This window comes from Thunnus thynnus, chromosome 20 (assembly GCF_963924715.1).
Source record: "Thunnus thynnus chromosome 20, fThuThy2.1, whole genome shotgun sequence".
In the NCBI taxonomy this organism is placed as follows: Eukaryota; Metazoa; Chordata; class Actinopteri; order Scombriformes; family Scombridae; genus Thunnus; species Thunnus thynnus.
The window spans coordinates 7,304,091-7,323,947 of NC_089536.1; the positions used below are offsets into that span (position 1 = coordinate 7,304,091).

Here is a 19,857-nt window from a genome sequence, read left to right on the forward strand (position 1 = left end):
GATTAATCAATTAATTGCCAACTATTTTGATAATCAATTAATTGTTTTGATTAGTCTTCTATGACGGTAAACTGGATATCTTTGGGTTGTGGACATAATAAGACTTTTGAAGATGTCACGTTAGGTTCCTGGAAACAGGAATCGACATTTTTCACCATTTTCTGACATTTTATGGACCAAACAACTAATTGATTAATCAAAAGTTTAATCGATAATGAAATTATATAATAATTAAATCTAAAACATGTCTAAACCAGCAGTAAGATAGTAACATATATGATTAAGCACAGTAAACAAATAGTAATGTAAAATACACCTGTTTTATGTGTAATAAACCAAAGTATTTTAGATGTAAGTTACATAAACATTCATATTTTTTAAGAAACCATATTATTGTGTTTAAGAGGAAATAAAATCACGCGTTTACACTAGCTCCAGTAAGCTCATATAAGCTTTGATTAATAGGAAGCTAAATATAATAACCTAGATAAGCCAGTGTTATTCAGGTTACGGGGAAATACAAACACAATAATCTGACTTTCTGTTTGTTTTTCTATTCTGTGCAAGGAAATAACAAATACCCAGAATATTCTGTGAAGTCATAACAGAGAATATAAATATATATAAAAAACTTCCTCTTGCCTTTTGTCATAGTAATAAACAAATTAAGAAAATGTATTTTTCAAGACTTTGAACTATCAGCAGTTCAAAGCCTTTCAACTGGAACAGCACATAAGTCTGCCAGACACAGACTGGCAACAGTTAGTGGAAAGAACAGATTAGAGACTGGTTCTCCATCTGCCAGATGTAATGACTGAACTATTGTACTTCAACATACACAAGTGTGCCATGTGCAAAAGCTCTGTCTTCACTGAGTCGCTGCTTTTATTGGGATCCCTCCACTGATCGATTCTTCATATGAGAGTTTTAAACAAGTAGTCCAGGTTTGATTAAAGTTTTCCAGCTACCAGTTATAGTTTTCTGGTGACCCATATTTTATACGGTCACCAGCTCTGTTTCATGTTTTTGTCAAATGGAGCTGAGCAGAAAGCTTGTTTCCTGTCATCGGGTTTATCCTCAGAAACTTGGAGATCTTTTTCAAAATGACATCAATATGCATTCCTCTGGAACGATGATGATGGCGATAAAACTTGAGAAGAACAAGAAGAAGCTTTTGTATTTACAGTAATCACATTGACTCAATCTTTTAAAGGAGCACAGGATTTGGATTTATCCAACAAACGCAACATCCTCTTTGAATGTGTGTCCATGTCCTGGAATGACATGTGTTGTTGTCTCAGTCAGATTAGCTCCTAACCCCCTCCCTACCAATGGATGTCAAAACTATTCTTCATAAAAATGATTCCTAACACCCTTGAGGCGTATATACACAGAACAATAACAACAATTTTGCAGGATACTTGCATGTCACACTCTGCAAGATGGGTATAAATAAATCTTGGTCGCAATCTGTGTCAGACAGAACAACATCAGTGTGGCGGCGCTATGTATCGTAGCGCTATGACACATCATAAACTTGCAACATCCATCTGCATCACTCTCTTGAAAAAGAAGCAACAATTTAATAAGGAACTTACAAATGACAGAAAACAAGCTTTGTCCATAGTGCTGCTTCTATTTTCTTATGTTTTATGGTGTGTATGATGTTGGTGTCTCCTAGTGTATTATCCAGTCTAATATCATTTTGTGCCAGATTTGTCTTGTTGCAATTGGTTGGTTGTTTTTCAAGTATTTTGGGGGGCATTTTAGCCTTTGTTTTATGGCGGATAGTAGAGAGGTGACAGGAAATGAGGGGCGAGAGAGGAGTGACAACATACAACAGAGATCTCCAGCAGGACTCAGCAGTCATTTGGCCTTAAATGTTGGTCAGTGACAAAGCTCTTTGGTCACCAAAGCTCTAAATCTGTAATCTGTAGACAAGTCAGTTAATGCTCTGCGATCTAGGAGCTCTGTTTTTTGGATTGATGACCAAAGATTTCGCCGTGTTTCTTTCATGATTAGCAAGTATTGTCTGGGACAAAAAAAATCGCAGTGTGTAGTGGCCTCTAGAAAAAAAAACAGTCAAAAGTGCACTTTGGAAAAATGTCTTCTCTACACGGTGTTTTCAGTATTAAAAGTGTGAGACTGTATGGTTGTTCCTTTGAGGGAAAACATGTGGTCATGCTGCAGTGTGAGTCCAGGAGAAAGCCTGAGTCCTGCTTCCTAAACAAACCAAAAGACCTCTAGTTTTAATAGCTGTTGGGGCTCTGAGGCCATAGTTGGTAAAGGAAAAGACTGCTCCACAGGGTAACCTCTGGTCATTTCTGAACTGACCGTGTGTGTCAGAGCGTGCAGGACGGAGGTGTCAGGAGTGTAAATGTGCTCTAAGCTGCCATGTGAGCCCTGGCATGAATCAGCCATTGGTTGTACAGTAATGGCTCTACCTGTTTGGGGTCCGGCACCTTGCAATATCCATCAACAAACACTGTAATGTGTTTTCTCAGTCAACAGAAAACATTAATTTGTGTTCCGCCCCCAACGTGAACTGTGCTGTCTTAGTTCACATTTATCTCGAAGCTCAGTGGGTTTCTAAAGTTGGTTGCTCTCAAAATATCCATCGTTTTTTACCTTTTTTTGACAGAGTTGACCAGTTGAGTTGAGGATTCATAAATCATTTATGTTGTTGCCTTCCTGTGACAAGGGCACCGCTTGCATACCATCACTTTGTAAACTATGTCTGGTCCTGGTTGCTAGTGGCACTCGATAGTATAACACTATGCCGCTGCCTCCCCCTGCAGCCAGAAACCTAAGTAGAGGACAAATAAACCAGTTAGCAAACATACAGTTTCAACATGGAGCACGTGCCTCATGTTTCATTTCAGTTGAAGGTTTCATTTTGTTTAGATTGGCAGACGTTCATGAAAAACACATCTATACAAAACAACAACGCATTTTTTATTTAATTATGAAGTGAATAAAAGAATATTGCAATTCTTTGCAGATACTTGGAATTTCAAGTGATTTTTATCAGCTTTAACTTCATAAAAAGTAATATTAAAAAAGACAAAAGCGCCCCGAGATGAAAGCACTTTGTCTGGCTGTTGCAGAGCCCGCGGTCATAACAACTTCAAAAGGCTTTGCACTTATGCTTTCCTGGTCCGACCTCAGTCAAATACTACAGGTACTTCCCAGAAAAGCTTAGCATACTGTCCTGCTCGAAGCACCAGATGTTGTGGAGCTTTTTGCACCGGGACAGTTCAGATAGTGACAGCTATGTTGTCATCTGTTGAAAACTATATTTGATAATGATGATGATGATGTGATAATTATTTGATGTTGATTTAAATGCTGCCTGTGAGTGTCTAGAGACGAGTGGCTGCCAAGATGGAGGTCATAAGATACAGTAGAGGAAGGGAGGTGTGTTTTTTTTTTTAATCTGTAACTAGTGGCTTTATCAGTGATTGATTGATCATTTACAAATACTTTGCAGGTCTTTTACAAGCCATTTATAAGAACAATTTACCCTCAGTTGATGTTTTTCCTCCTCCAGCCTGACTCTTACTTCTCTAATGGACTGTTTGACAACTTACCTTCTATAAAGGAGCTGCAGAGCGTCCTGAAACCCAAATCCATTTATTAACAACTGCAGACTTGATACATTATTGTAAAAACTATTGTTAGAAACCCATGAGCATTTATTTCAACTGCGTTATTTCCAAATAGAAAGACAAAATACCAGGCAGTTTTTTCACAACCTGGCAACCCAAAAGTTGTCCACAATAAAACTATTTCTTTTAAGTTGTAAACCCTCTCTTCTAAACAGGCTTTCTTTTTCGTTCTTGTGAAATATCTGATAATTATACGTCTTCAGGCCTGCAGATAATGATTGAAATGAATTAGGCCTTCCTTAAGTAATTATTAGCTTTATGTCATTTTAAAACCACAAGCCAAAAAGATTGGCAACCACTGGTCTATCTCCCCTCATACTTGTATTTTCTCTCTCCTACTCTGCAAAACCAGCCTATGTGACACTCAAGTAAATTAAAATGAACCAGAAAAACAAGTATGTACAAATACAGTTTAGCTAAGATCTTTCAAACAGTTACTGTGAAAAAAAAAGAGAAAAGAAAATTGGCACCAGAAGATCTGAGGAATCTGCCCAAGAGGGACATACCTTTAAGACCTGCGAGATATGGATTGACGTTAACTTGTTGAGGCCTGTAGTTTTTTTTAACAGTAGCCCGGTTGATAATTATTGTAAACATTTTAAAATACCTATTTGATTAGGACTGAGATCATTCTTGTTGTGAGATTGGGAGGTTGAGGGTTACGTCCGAGAACATCAGTGAACAGATAAAAATTTTAATTGTGAGGAGGCGAAGAGGTTAGCACATTACATCATTTTAAATTCAGTGTTTGCATCATGAAACCCTTTTTGGCATACAGTATAATATGCGGATGACGTGAATTCGTGTGCAATAAAATAAAATGACATATATCTTAGTAGCAGTAAGTGATGGAGAAGGCTCTCTGTTGTAAAGATGTACGGATTATTGTTTTGGCTGCCGTAGCTGCCTGGCTAGTTTAATCAGGTTTAAGAGCCTACAGGTTCGTCTTGGCCCTTTATAGTGGTAGAAGACGTAACCGTGACGGAGCATGACAGGCTGTTACATCCTGTGTGCCAGTGTACCCAACACATTATTTTCAATAATGATCCTCATTGTGCGAGATAAGGAACCGCTAAATATATGTTGTTTATTTATGGAAGTGGGAGAATCTCATGTGACACATTACTTGTTTATTGAATTCTCTCACAGTTGCTCCATTAAGTGGGTTTTTCACATCAATCGGGGAATATAGTAGAGTAAGTTATTAACAAGCAGGCTGGTACATTGTGTTTTAGCTCGTATTAATTGCTTCAGCTTTGCAAAAACATGCATTCTGTTAGATTTCGGTGCTTCAAAGTGCTGTTTTAGTTTGTCGTCTTGATAAAAAATATTGTTACATCATTTTAAACTCTACTCATCACAGAAAGCGTGTCATCATAATTGTGCCTGATTACATAACCAAGTGAGATTGAATGACCCATAACTAAGCCCTTTCCGCTGTTTTGCTGCTTCTCCAAGTCATCTTGTTGACCCGACTGTGCTGCTGTGTTTTTGAAGACAAAACTCTCGCAGGCCGTGTCCTCCAGGCGTCTTGTGATCTTTCTGTGGTTCGCTGGGTTTGACTGAAGAGGACAAAATGTTTGTTCCATTCACACTCTTTACTTCAAATGCCACCACACTGGGAGAACCGCTCGTACACTCTCCCTCCAGCATTTCAAAGCTTCCTTCCCCTCGCAGGGTTATTTGACCAGATTGCGTCTTCTCCTCTGAGACGGGGTCAGAGGTTCGCTGAAATGGGTCACAGGTCAAACTGATCTTCACTCTGTCGCACATGCACCACAGCCAAGCTGAGCGTTATAGTTATAAAGGGAGCATTGTTTATGAATTACTGCTAAGTTATTGTCTGTAATTAACCTGGGTAAGTCCCTTAACAACTTATATATTCATATTTACACTTAAAGCCTTTAATGGACACCTACAAGCAACTGTCTTTGTCATTCCCATAATCACAAGCTGCCAAAGAAGAAGCACAACAAAAGACAATGATACGGTGCTTATAGAAGTGAGGAATCAGGTGGATCAGGTGGGTAGCGTGCAAGGAAAAGTTACCAGTTACTGTAATTGTGCAATACATCGCTCAGCTTGAAAGGCGGAGAGGATTATTTATGAAGAAGAGTCTCAAAGGACCATACAAAGTGCTGCGCCGTTTATAGAAGACTGAGGTTTTAGTGAGTTACTAAAAGCAAACACGAGACAGGTTGAGAGATGTTAAGAATAACAGAGTAAATAGACTAAAGCTACTGGATCCCCCAGCTCTCAAACAAATCAATCTTAGTCTCTCAAACAAGGTGATGCAATACTTTCTGAGACAGCTCATACTGTACACTTCAGAGGACAACCTTGCACTTGTGCAAATATATTAATAAATGGGGAAAGTATCCAAACCAGAACGACAAAGACCTTCTTTACAGCCCACGTTTCACTGTCGAAATGCACAACAGATAGCGTAATCCTACATCTTGGTCTCTTTTACTTGGGCAGGTAATTAGCTCGGCGCCACAAGTCAGGTCAGGTTCTCAGTGTGAGACCAGCAGTCAGAGGCTGGTTTGAGTCCTCAATCCTTATGAGATTAATGGCTAACCTCCCTCTGCCCGCTCCATTTACAGAACATGTCAGGTTTTCCTTGGAAAGAGCACACTAGCACCTCAGTTCTCACCTGCAAACATCTAAATGCAACACTGTACCAGTGTGAGTGCCTACGTGCGTGTTTATACAAAGTATATATCAGTCAGGCAGGTATGTCATGTGAGGTCACACTGTTTTGTTTTTTTTCTCTCTTTTGCCTTTGACCTCAATCCCAGAGCTTGGCGAGCCAGTCGTCATCACCTCTGATGGACGGTGGTTTGGTAATGCTGAAGCCGCCGTCGTGCAGGTTCTCTCCTGCCTGCTCTGTCATCAGAGGGACTCTGTGAACTCTGGTCTTTGTCTGGAGGGCTCTTCACCGTCAACATCTGTAATACATGAGTTATGGCCTTTTAACAGCATGTTCAATAATTTTTCAAAGTTAATGACAGGAAAGAAAAGGGAAAGCTTAGATTTTAGTCCCTAAAAGGGTTCATAGAGAGGTCATGGTAGATGGAAAAGTATCTAAGATCAATTGAATCGTTTCTGAAATTACACAAAAAGTTACGACTTGTTCTCTCACATATTATGAACATTGTGTCTATTCAGTGATTTGGCCTTGATCGTAGACATACCGCCCACTATTAACAGTTTCTTTACTAGAGCTGAGACGAACAAGTATTGTCATAATGGATTAATTTGTCAGGTATTTTTTAAATGAATTGGTTGATTGTTTAGTGTATAAAATGGCAGAAATTAGAGAAAAATGCCTTTCACAACTTTTCAGAGAACAAGATTATCTCAAAATTGCATATTTTGTCTCGCCGACAGTCCAAAACCCCAAAATGTGGAATTTAATTTGAATTTAATGATGTGATTCTGAGAAAAGCAGCAAAACCTCACAGTTCAGAAACTGGAATCAACATGTTTGGCATTTTTTTCCCACATTGGGACAACGCTGGCAATATTCTACATTTGTGTTATTAACAAATCCCTCGAAAAGACCATCAATGAACTTATCTAACAAGTATTGTCTGTGCAGCTGAAGACTGATGTAGCTTCTTCCATTGTGTCATAGAGCTACGTTGTTGTCCTCACACTATTAAAAACCCATCAGTGAGCCACACTGTTGCATTTAGTGACGTGTTCCTTCATTGCTATTAATTAGGCACTGTAGTTTATTTTGAGTAAATCCAATATACGCCGTCCTGCAGTTGTAAATGCTTTTAGACTAACTGAAAATAGTCCTGCCAAAAATGTACTCCTGTTTGAGTAACTTTTGCTAAAAAAACCACAGTGCCCAGCTGTTTTAGGACATTACTGAGCCCCTTTTTTATATATATATGTATATATTTAACCAGTTTTTAAAGATTCGAATCTTCAGGACGTAGGAAAGTTGGAAAGTATTGAGAGACTTATTCATGAGATTTGTTGATCCATCATTCATCATTACATCTCATTTTGAATGCATATCCAAGTATTCAAGACATCGATATGGAAAAATGCACTGAAAACTCTCCTTCTAACCCTTAACACAAATCCCTGCAGGCTATAATATGACTGAATCCATTTTTTCACTTGCCCTACTTTTCTCACTGCATTCAGTCAAGATTCCTACAGATACCGCAGCCTGCCCACGCTGACTGGATGTTACTCAAATCCTGTCCAGACTTACTGTATCTCTTTGAGTGTAACATCAGGACATTGCAAACTGTTCATTCCCGTATTAAGCCACAGTGTACACCACCTGGTCTGCTGTCAATGTTGGCTGACATGTGGTACTCATGTCCTGGTTGTCATAATAGGGGCGCTGACAGGGGTATCTTAATACCAGTGGCTCCTCTACCATCAACACTGCTTATGTAACACCGCTTATGTGGCACCAAGCCCAAGTATTTCCAACCCCAGTTATTGCAGACCCCCTACTCAACACACACACACACACACACACACACACACACACCTCCCAGTGGCTAAGAATAAGTCATCCAGCTGGAGGAAAACTTTTAGCAGAGGCTCGTTTCGCACATTTCTGAATCTAAACTGCTCTGTTTCCTGGATATGCCCGCTTGTCTTTTCAAAACAGATATAGTTTGTTTTTGTGGCCCCCCCCCCTCCCCTGCCACCCCCCTAGCATTGCTTTCTCCAGCATTATGCAATGCTTTTTGGCTTTGTTTTTTAAAAGATGGAAGGGGGAAGAGAGAGGGCGGGGGTGGATAGATACAGTCAAATATCCCATGGAAAAGTTAGATAGGAGTCTTGCACAGCTGTCAACAGAGGATTCCTTCTTCAGGAAACCATAACTTGATCGCCTCTGATATCGATAAGTCGAAATGAAACACACAATCGTTATCTACGATAATTAAAGACATGTTTAAAAGACTTTTCTCTAATGAATTTGTGGCTGTAATGATGTAAAAACCATTTCAGTCAAACTGAAGCATTGTGATTCTTTTCATTTCTGCTATTAATTACAGTTTAAGTGCGTGCGATTACTGGGAAAAGGCGTTGTTATGTTACCCTGAATTTAGCCAACACCAACAACAATGCAGCCAGATGACAGCATCACAAATGTTAACACAGATCATACTTTGCTTTTTTTTTTTTTTTGTTTTCCATCTGCACCTGATTTTCCACTGCATTTTAAACTTTTTTGGCGTTTTTAAATTCCTCACTTTGGTGGTTTGAATTGAGAACAAGTTTTGATGCCTCACATGTGGTGATCATCCATTATCAGCTCCATTTCACTCAACAGCTCACATTTTATGAGCAGTGTTGCTCAGAATTGCCAGAGCTAGATTTTGACTCTTCCAAGAACGTCTGTATTTTGCATTTTCAGTACTTTGCAATCATGGCATCTAGCATGCAGAGCTCTTGTAAATCTCGCGGTTTGAAAGTGTCAGGGTCTCCAAGTGACTCGGCTCTGTGCCACAGCTAATGAAAGTTACACCATCTCTGAACTGCAAACAGCCGCCATTTCTCTGCACAGCACCGCACAGGCGACTATCCACGGGAGACAAAGCTCTCTACGCGGGGGTCTGATGTTATCGCGCTTAGATACATAAATATCCAGATGCACATCAACCCATAAACCCACTGACTCACTCACCCTGGCTCACGCACTAACTGAACACACACACCCATGATTTGTATTATGTTACGTGTGCTTTTAAGGGTACGGTGACCTGCTATAGCGGCAATAAACCTCAGAGCTCACTTCTGCAATGTGTCATCTTTAAGGCCATAAAGCAAACTGAACTGCAAAAAGCAAAAATTAGATTAAAGCTGAGCTGACTTATTCAGAAGATAAATGGAGTGTGTGCTCTAATAGCCTTACTGAACCCTGATGACGCTTGCCTAAACACGTTTTAATCATTATTCTTACTCTTAACCCAAGATATTTTCCTTTTTTGCAAACCATTTAGCATTTCTGACAGAGGTCTCACAAATGAAGTATAAGCACTAGCCTGTGTTCACATAAACTGATCACTGACGACGTAAACGCAAATCCCCTTGGCTAGAAGTCGCCTCTGTGTCTTGCTTTTGAGCCCAGGGCCTCATGTTTGCTGGTGTAATATGACAGTTTGACAGGTGACTGACGCAGGTAAAAGGGTTCTTTCGTTGTGTGACTTCAGACAGCGCGGGTCCTTCAGACAGTCTGCCTCCTGTGTTGATGAGGCAGCAGCACCTCCTCGCTGGGAGAGAGCAGAGCAGAGGAAAGAGAGAGAGTAGCGGTCAAGTTGATTGTAAGCATAAACATATGCAGAGCATTTTTCCCAGAAATCCGCCTCAATGCAGGATTCATGGTGCTGAAGTCTCCAGAGAGTTTTCCACAAACCACCCACCACAGGCAGAGTTACTCCAACGGGAGCTAAATTGGGCCATTCATCCTAGAGGAAGCACAAAAATGTCTTTGTTCATCCAGCTTGATTACTGTGTTTGGTTCAGTTTTACATGGATTTCTGAAACCTCCTCCTTAAATTTGTTAAGTCAGAGCACCCCTTATTGGAAAATAAATGCGATTATGTAACTGGACGGTCATCATCCAGATGGATGAACCAGTGGTTTCCAATCCCGCAGCGAGCTCATTAGCTAAAGTAAGCGTGATTTATCAAATAGGTCCCGTGTATTTGTATGCTGTGTTTACTGCCTCCGACTTACGTAATCGTACATGTCTTGACCAGAGCAGAGCATGTGTGCGTTCATACTTCATCGCTCTAAAGCTCAACTGTTGACTTGCCTTCACTTTTATTGTTTTATTTAATCCAACTAAACTTACGGTGTGTGTACATGTACAGTATCCTGGTTACGATTATGTGTTTGTGTTTGCACATGTAGGTTTTAGAAACCTGTATATGCCCTGATCCCGGTCATGAGTAACCTGAATATTCTCTGATAGAAACTGGGACACTGTGGTATTTAAACACCTTAAACAGGTTTATGTTCATTCTCTGCTTGTGTTGTGTAGAAGTTTGTTAGTAAAACCGAGAATATGATGATAAACCATGTAATGATCTACACGCTGAACTGAAAATGAAATCCTCACGCTGGTACTGCTCATAAATCACTGGTCATAAATTCCTGGTCGTAAAGTCACATCTAGCAGAGCGGTGACTGCAACAGTAAGTCTTGCCTGGTTTCAGACCTCATTTCAGAATTTTTTCATTTATTTATGTTGTGCTCTCTGATGGTTGTTTCCCCCAGTTGGAGTAACAGCTGAGCCAATCGGATCTTTTGTAGGAGGATTAAAAATGGAGCTGTCATCTCCCTGTGCCAGAGCCCGAAAATTAGCGACATCCACGAAAAATAGCAGCAAATTACATACAAACATATTGACGAGCTTGAATGGGACTGATGCAGCTGTGAAAGTTGCTATAGGTCGACTTAAAGAAATACCAACTCTTAAATTGGCACATTTCTGTGTGCTGCATTTTCCATGTCGACTGAAAAACCAAAACAAAACAAACCCCCTTCGCAAACAGGAATTTAAATAACATGAACACAATGTCTGGCCCGAAAGAATGAAGCGAAACATTCAGTCTCATTATAAGGCACCTGAAATTCCCCCATGGGGATCAATAAAATCTTATTACATCTTATCCAGACAGCCACAAACCAAACTGGGTTAATCTTCAACAACTACTCAGTCGGTACAGAAATGAGAAGAGTGGTGTCTGGAAGTCAGACACACCTGCACAACAACAATCAGAAATCTGGATGCTGTTTAAATCATGTATGAATGGAAACAGTATAAGGCTCAAATCCGGGATAGCATTTTAACACACTCATTGTTGACAAAACAATCTCACCACAAGGTCTATTTAGTAATTGTTCTGGAGCTTTAGATGGTATCACATGCTCTTCCTCAGCAGATGGAGTTTTGCCCAGTTGCCATGACATTGCAGATGTTCACTCCGTGTTGTTTCCTCTGCAGACTCGTAAACTGACCAAGGCGGAACGACAGCGTTTCAGCGAGGAGGTGGAGATGCTGAAGGGGCTGCAGCACCCGAACATCGTCCGCTTCCACGACTCCTGGAAGTCCACGGTGAAGGGCCACAAGTGCATCATCCTGGTGACTGAACTCATGACCTCAGGCACGCTCAAAACGTAAGTCACTTCATCCGATTCACCTTGAAACTGCAGCGTTGCTTTTTTTTTTCTTTTTAAAGATCAAATTCTAAGAGGAGTGCTTTCTTTCAAGAATTTGTAAGAATAGGTGTCACATTCCTCAAGTGGCGGATATCCTCTTTCCAAATAAAACTCGCCACGTCTTCCATAAGAAAGAGGACACTTCTGTCATGTTTGACAGCTTGTCTTCTGGTGCAGAATAAGGACCAGAGAAAAACTTCACTTTGGATACAGCGTTCTAGGACAGAATTCAGGAAACTCACTTTAAACTTCCTCTTGACTGTCAAAATAACAGATGAATTATTTCTTGGCACTTAAAAAGCTTCCTCCTCTCGCTGCATTTTGATCTGTTTAGACATGGGTGTTTAGTCTGATCTTCCTTTTGTTCCAGGTATTTGAAGAGGTTCAAGGAGATGAAGCTGAAACTGCTGCAGCGCTGGAGTCGTCAGATCCTCAAAGGGCTTCACTTCTTGCACACGCGCACTCCTCCCATCATCCACCGGGACCTCAAATGTGACAACATCTTCATCACCGGCCCCACTGGCTCCGTTAAGATAGGAGATCTGGGGCTGGCCACACTCAAAAGTGCCTCCTTTGCTAAAAGTGTCATTGGTAAGTGTAAATTTGGTCTGTGTATGTTTACGGACCTCAAATAATTTACGCAAATACCTCCTTCTACTTTTATCAGGAAGAAAGTAGGTCTAGGATTAAAGCCTTCTTCTTTCCCACAAATTAGTTTCTCATATTTGTATCCCTGCTTCTTTCTCATCGCTCAAACAGCTTTAAAATTTCAGTGGGAACTTGTCTTTCCCGTCAGGTGCAAGCAGGGAGTGTCATCCACCAGAGGCAGTATGAAGACTTGTTGATACTTGATTTTTGTTGAGTTTAAATCAACAGGTCCCAATCAAACACTGTATACTCAAGAGTTATTTCATACTCAATGATGTATTTTTAAAGCTGCTGTAATCGGTGTTTTTACACTAATAGTGGATCAAATGACAACCTACATGTGACAAATCCGCAGAGATTATCAGCAGACTCTGCGGTTCCACTTTAGTGTCTTTCAGCTTGTTGTTTTGGTTAGTCTCACCATACTTATTGACCTTTTTGTCAGCTGCAGCAGGCAGCTGTTTGCAGCAAAAGAGCTCTAAAAACTCATGGTATGATGTCTGTACAGCACCGAAAAGCAGAAAAACAAAATTTGTGACTAGCTGGTGAACATAGTGGGGTATTTAAGCAGCTAAGGGTTGGTGGACTGAAGACTAAAACAGAGTCAAAAGGAGAGTGAATGTTGGACTTTAATCCATAGGGAGGAAAGTTTTATATGCCATGCATTGTACTAGGATGTCTTATCTATCAGTACATATATTATACGGTATGTTCATATTCACATACCGTTCAAAAGCACTAGCAGCGCATGAAAATTCTTCATAGTGTTAGCATCCTGTTGGTGGAACAGTAGGCAGTGAAAGGATAATATTGTGTATGACTGGCTGCAAACCAAATTTCCCCTCGGTGACAAAAAAGAATTCTCCATTGTAACGGAGGAAAGTTTTTATTAATTGTGCCCCTCTGGGCCCTGACAGGAACACCAGAGTTCATGGCCCCAGAGATGTACGAGGAGAAGTATGACGAAGCGGTGGACGTCTACGCCTTTGGAATGTGCATCCTGGAGATGGCCACCTCTGAGTACCCGTACTCCGAGTGCCAAAACGCCGCCCAGATCTACCGCAAAGTCACCAGTGTGAGTAAGAGGAGGAGGAGACCACCTTGTTTTTTTGTTGTTTTTTTTTAATCTTGTATTAGATGTAATGGTCCACATGTGTTCTCTTTCTTCCATGTGCGCACTGTAATTAGGGAGCAGGATATCTCGTGTATACATCTGGATATCCTGAATCCTAGGAAAGAAGTGGGGCCTTCATGGAATGAAAGCCCATTTTTGTATATTAAAGGCTCAGTTTTGTCCATTACGAGCTTAAAGCGCAGAACCGTACCATAATCTGACCGCTCGTCTGTTTTCAGCCTGCAATCATGACGCAGGCTCGCACATGTTTGAGGTACTAATTGCTGGAGTCTTCCCCAGTTCAAAGAGCTTCTCTAACTGGTACTCGCTATCATGTTCACTGGAATATTCCTTTCTCCATTAAATAGTGTTTGGAAAACTGAAGAGACCTATTTGCATTTGCTGAATTTTTGTCTGAACCGCCTCGAAATTTTAAGAAAGCACGAATGTCTTAACAAATAAAATCTTTCTCTGCCTTTGGAAGATATCTGACAAGGGCTAAAGATGGTTTGATTCCCAGCCCAGCGCTCACTTAAAGTACATGAACTGATGTTTGATTCAAGTCATATCAGAAAGTTTTATACAGAAAAAAAATATGGGACTTCTCAGGGAAAAAAGCCCAGAAGCACAGTGGTGAGTTGAAACAGCGTAGCATTACAGCAGCGGCTTTAGGCTTCTGTATTTTTAAGCTGTACCACAGCAATGACGCTACGGTGGGCAAGAGCAGGCGACGCTAGAATTATATGTTTTGGAAATTATGTCTCACCCTTTACTCCACAAAGAGGGCTGTTTCTGTCTTGCGTGTCGCATATGCAAAGCAAACAGTGACTGACGGAGGCTGGAAAGCGAGAAAGCGACAATGCCAACAAGTCAGAGTGGGTCTGGCTCCTCCACAAACAAGAAAACATAATAATTTTCCATGTGCAATCGGAGACACTTACCCATGCAACCAGATTCAATAAAAATCACATTAGCTGTACCTTTCATGATGTATTTAATCTTTATTTAATCAGGCAGTATTATTGAGATTAAAAATCTCTTTTCCAAGAGAAACCAGAGAACAAAAAACATTCATGACAAGAACACAATGAGCAGACAGAAACAACACAACTACACAATAAACAAGGAATTAATAAAAAAAAGTTACGAGAATCATAAAAAAACAGCAGATAATAAAGCTGTAAAATCTTCAAGAGGAACGTAAGGATCAAGTTTGAGGACAGTTTGCAGTTCACTCCATTTCAAAGATGCATTGTACCTGAAACCACGTCTGTCAACATTAGTGCGAACATGAAGGATATCTAAGGTTGAGTAGTTACTGGATCATTACTGTAGTGACTAGATTTATATGAGAGAAGAGATGTGAGGTAGTTTGGAAGCTATTTATTTCTTCTTGACTGTAAGGAAGTCCAACCAACCTTGTGATACAGAGAACAATGATGAGTAGGAAATAGCGCAGGCGACATCTGTCAGTTTATTTGTGTGGCAACTGCATTTTTCACATTAAACACCAAACCAGAAACTCTACGTAATGTTTCACTCATATGACTGACTTATACTGGAAGTGGATTGCTATAAAGGGGGCCTAAAGTGAGACGCGTAGCTTGATATACAGTATGAAAGGCAGCTCATATATAAATTGTGCAAGAATCTTAGAAATGTGAATAGTCACACAACATGTTTTGATTTTACAACCAATTAATAAATAAATGTCTACTTACTGTATTGTGGGAATATGCCTATTCACAGACTCTACATGGCCACCATGGGGTTGAGGTCAGAGCCCTGTGCAGGCCAGTCAAGTTCTTCCACACCAAACTGGGAAAACCAGTTCTTTATAGACCTCACTATGTGCACAGAGGCATTAAACTGGAAAGGGTCAAACACAAACTGTTGGAAGCACGATACTGTCGAACATGTAAATGTATGCTGTAGCTCTAAAAGTTTCCTTAATTAAAAAAATAGCTCCAGAACAAAAGTATATGTCCACATACTTTTGTCCATGCACTGTATTTCCTTCAGTGTGCTGAAATCTGCATTAAAGAAAAGCTGCGAAGACCTCATGTTGCCTGTAAGACGTAATATTGTTTTATTCTTGTATTTGTGCAAAAGAATGATTTTGGGTTCATATTAAATGCATGAATCAGGTTATTACAGCGTGCGCAATAAACGTAAAATATGACACACTCACCAAAATCAATATGACACCAGCATATTTCTCAAGATCTTATCTACACCTCTGTCACCACAGGAAAAGAAAGGAGTCACAAATTCGATTCGGCTTTTAGAGAAAATGGATTTATTCCGAAGGTACCCGTGAGGACACAGAGGCAAACTGCTTAAACAAAGACACCTCTGTGCTCTTCTTCGGATCCCTCTCGATCACAAATCAGTCTCATATAAGATTACAGCATTTCTGTCATTGCACTGAAGCTTTTTTTGGACTCCCCAATTTATTTTTGCACTCACCCGGAGTGGTTAACATTTATCATTGGCAATATCGTTGCTTGCTCTAAAGACAGATAACAAGTCAAACACACTTGTTGCTCTTTTGATTAACAACTTGTGTCTCAACTCTGTCATTCGTCTCACTTTAAACAGAACACAGAAATATCCCCGGAAAACGACTTGTGGTCATAACAAGAAAGAAAAAAAAGAGTTACTGTGTGACATGTCAGTCTGTAAATGTGATAGCAAAGTGTACCACTCAGCCTTTTATTGGTGAATCTAATTATTTGGGTGTTTTGACCTAATCTCAGCTGGTTGCTTGGTTATCTGTAGGCCAAACATCTCTTTTGACCTTGGTTCTTTACTTTCTTATCAATGTTTTCACAGGGATGGAAGCTTTCCTGTAATCAATGTACATTCTCATGATAACATTTCAGAAAACCCCCCCCTTATTTCATATTAGTAAGTAGTCCTGCCTGAATATTTCTTTCTTGAGATAAAGGAGCTGAAAATCCACTGAAAGACTGGTAGAGTTTAAGGAAGAAGGAAAGGGAGCACTGTGGTTTTTTTCCATTTTCATGAGTTCTTGGTATTGTTCTCTTCTGGTGTTGACATGATTGCAGAGCCGAATGTCATGCTGGCTTGTGGCAGATGTCACAAAGCAGAGGATTACGTTCACATGCGGTGCAGGTGGGAGTGGCTGTTATGGCTTTGATGAGTTCCTCTAAAACAAGAACTGTTTAACTGGAAGAGGTGAAGAGGAGTGCTGATCACCTGTTCTTCTTAAAGTACCAGTCTACTCCCAAATGGAAAAACCCTTCAGAAAAAGCATCTCTGGTATTTTTTTGATTAGTATGAATCCCTACAAATGAAATGACACCATCTCCTCTTTTGATTGTTTTCACAGGGCATGAAACCTGACAGTTTCTACAAAGTCAAAGTCCCAGAACTCAAGGAGATCACTGAGGGCTGCATTCGTATGAACAAAGATGAAAGGTACCAGTGATTCCCAGTAATTCCCCAGTAGCCAACTAGAAATTAACATAAACTGTGATCAACAGTAATCGGATAACAAAGTCTATTAATAGTCAAAAAAAGTGCAGTTTTACAATGCCAATAGAAATTTCTCTTAACTAGCACCTGCAGAGAGAAGGATTAACATGTTAATAGGTAGTTAAAGGATGTGTTAAATGTTCTTAGACTATATTACAGTGCTGTTTCCTTTTCATTGTGCATAAGACAACCACACTAACATGTTTTTAGAAACTTAACACTCTGCTGCAGCCTCTTTCTGAGTGTCAATATGGTCCAATGCCAACAGGTTATGCCTTCAGAAATAATGATAAACTCATGAAAAAGGGGCACAAACTGCATGTATTGACTTAATTTTGCACAAATTTCTGTCTCAGGTTTGCTTGTAAGAGATAAAATCAATGTAACCTGATAGTCAGCATGTTTTGCATCTCTCTTTGTATCAATAGAACATGCTCCATGTTTTTGGAGAATAAATTTATAATAATTTTCTAGGCCTAAACATTACTGAAGTGACACCACAGTGTTTATGCCCACTGAGGAGCTGCTGCAGAATACTTGATCTTCTATTGTTTTATTAACTATTATAAATGATGGGAAACAACATTTAAACAAGATCTGGGTTTTAAAACTGTAAATCCATTCTTTAAGATGCTACTTTTTTCCTTTCTTAACTTCAGGTACACCATTCAGGACCTCCTGAACCACCCCTTCTTCCAGGAGAACAATGGCGTTCATGTGGAGCTGGCAGAGGAGGACGACATGGTGAAGTCGGGCCTGAAACTGTGGCTGCGCATGGACGACACCAAGAAGCTGCACGGGAAGTACAAGGACAACAACGCCATCGAGTTCCTCTTTGAGCTCTACAAGGACGTGCCTGAGGAGGTGGCTCAGGAGATGGTAAGCTGACACATGCAGACATGTGGCTGTAAGGTCAATCTTTACTACTTCACTGATCCAGTTTGTTCCAGCCATTAGTGAGGAAGTTGAGTAATTGATCTCAGATTAACAGCTAGCCAACCACCCACATCTTCTCTGTATCCTGATCTTGATTTATGATGATAGACTTTTATAGGTTTTTTAGGGGGGGACACTTACAATATCTCACTCAATATGGAATCGACCCCAATGTTTTTAGCTCTATTAATCATCTAATACCCCCTTCATGAAGGAATTTTCTTCATCGGGATACTTTGAAGAAGATGCAGATTGGTTGCATGACACTTTTATCTGGATTCAAATCTTGTAATTATGCTTGTGGCTAATTTATTCCCTCCTTCAACAATAATATTCTGAGTTGAATTACATATTAAAAGAGAGGTGTATAGTTCTAAGGTGTTAGGTATTTTGTGCCATATATTTCCATGGATATTCTTTTGAATGTTGAAGTGTTTATTTTAGAAGTGTATACAGATATTAGATTCGGAGGCTCTGTTTCAGGCATCATATCATAGACTCTGACATTATTAGCGAAAGACAAATTTCCCTTTTGAGTTACCTGTCTGAGACACTTGACCCCACACAGTGAAAGCAGCCTAACTAATGCACCCCAACATCACTATGCTCTTTTTATGGTTCTGTTATGACAGCAGAAACACTGATATGCGCTCCAACCCATAAAGAGAACGCCTTGCAGAGTGTGTCAAGGGCACCGCTCAACATTTAATCATCAGTGGTTGGAAATGTGAGAGGGTGTCTCAGGAAGCAGCTGAGGTCATGTCTTTAATAATATAATGACTCTCTTGCTTGTTACAAAACAGGGTCTTATGTCCTCCAAAACCCTCTCCATAGAGGTCACTTTTAATGAAAATGCAAGCCACAATTCCTTACTTGTTTACCTCTTTGTGGCAGTTTTCATCAAGATCAAATTATTATCAGCGGGGGACATCTAGTCCGGCTGATCTAGCGGTAATTTGACTCTGTGTTGAGAGGCAGGTTTGGACTGAGTGTCCCGCTACTGTGCTGGACTGGGTGTCACAAGAGGCTGTGCGAGAAGCTGAGAAATTCAAAAGAATGCAGTCAATGTGTGCTGATTTTACAAAACAAATGCTGTTAGTACATCAAAGAAGTCTTGATGTCACAACTTGCACGATCGGGTCATTAAGTGCAACAGACCTGCGTAATGGTCTGCAAATCACGGTGGCACATCGTGGACCGTGACTTATACACATGTGTTCATGTTGTGCCCTGACCATTTCTGCGTGGTGTTATGCAGGTCGTGCTTGGCTTCGTGTGCGAGGCAGACTTCAAGCTCGTGGCCAAGGCCATACGGGACAGGGTGACCGCCATCAAGCGCCAGAGAGAGAAGCTGAGGCGGCAGGCGGAGGAGCAGAGGAAGAAGCAGGAGCAAGAAGCCCTAGAAGAAGAAGCTGAGACTCAGCCGCCCTCACCTAAAGTCGGCCACGTGGTTGCAGCAGAGTCCCCCACCCCGGCCCTGACACCTCCGACCCCCATCATGTCCCCCGTCACCAGCTCTGTGGACTCTGGCGTGAGCTCCAACTACCCTGCAGAGCCAGAAGAGCCCGAGGCGGACCAGCACTTCCACATCCGCCACAACAGCCTGTCTTCTGCTAATTGTGAGCCACCTAATGTGACTTTATTCATTTTATGAAAAGTTTGTTCCAAGTTTGGTCATTTTCTTATTTCTAGTTCAGGGATTACAACCTTTTAGGCTCATCAACACCCTTTAAAATGGTTTGAAAATATATATGAAAGTGAAACTGCCATCAAGCTTAA

General features: G+C 40.5%; 1 protein-coding gene across 4 annotated transcripts in view; it reads left to right on the forward strand.

Annotated features, from left to right (window-relative positions):
- Positions 1-19,857, forward strand: part of wnk4a (WNK lysine deficient protein kinase 4a) — a 46,316-nt gene that overhangs the window by 8,224 nt on the left and 18,235 nt on the right. For all 4 annotated transcript variants that reach the window (XM_067577210.1, XM_067577211.1, XM_067577212.1 and 1 more), the window contains exons 3-8: positions 11,665-11,837; positions 12,250-12,470; positions 13,445-13,602; positions 16,997-17,085; positions 17,802-18,021; positions 19,337-19,697. In XM_067577210.1, coding sequence (XP_067433311.1) covers positions 11,665-11,837; positions 12,250-12,470; positions 13,445-13,602; positions 16,997-17,085; positions 17,802-18,021; positions 19,337-19,697 — 1,222 coding nt within the window. The remainder of the gene's footprint in view (positions 1-11,664; positions 11,838-12,249; positions 12,471-13,444; positions 13,603-16,996; positions 17,086-17,801; positions 18,022-19,336; positions 19,698-19,857) is intronic.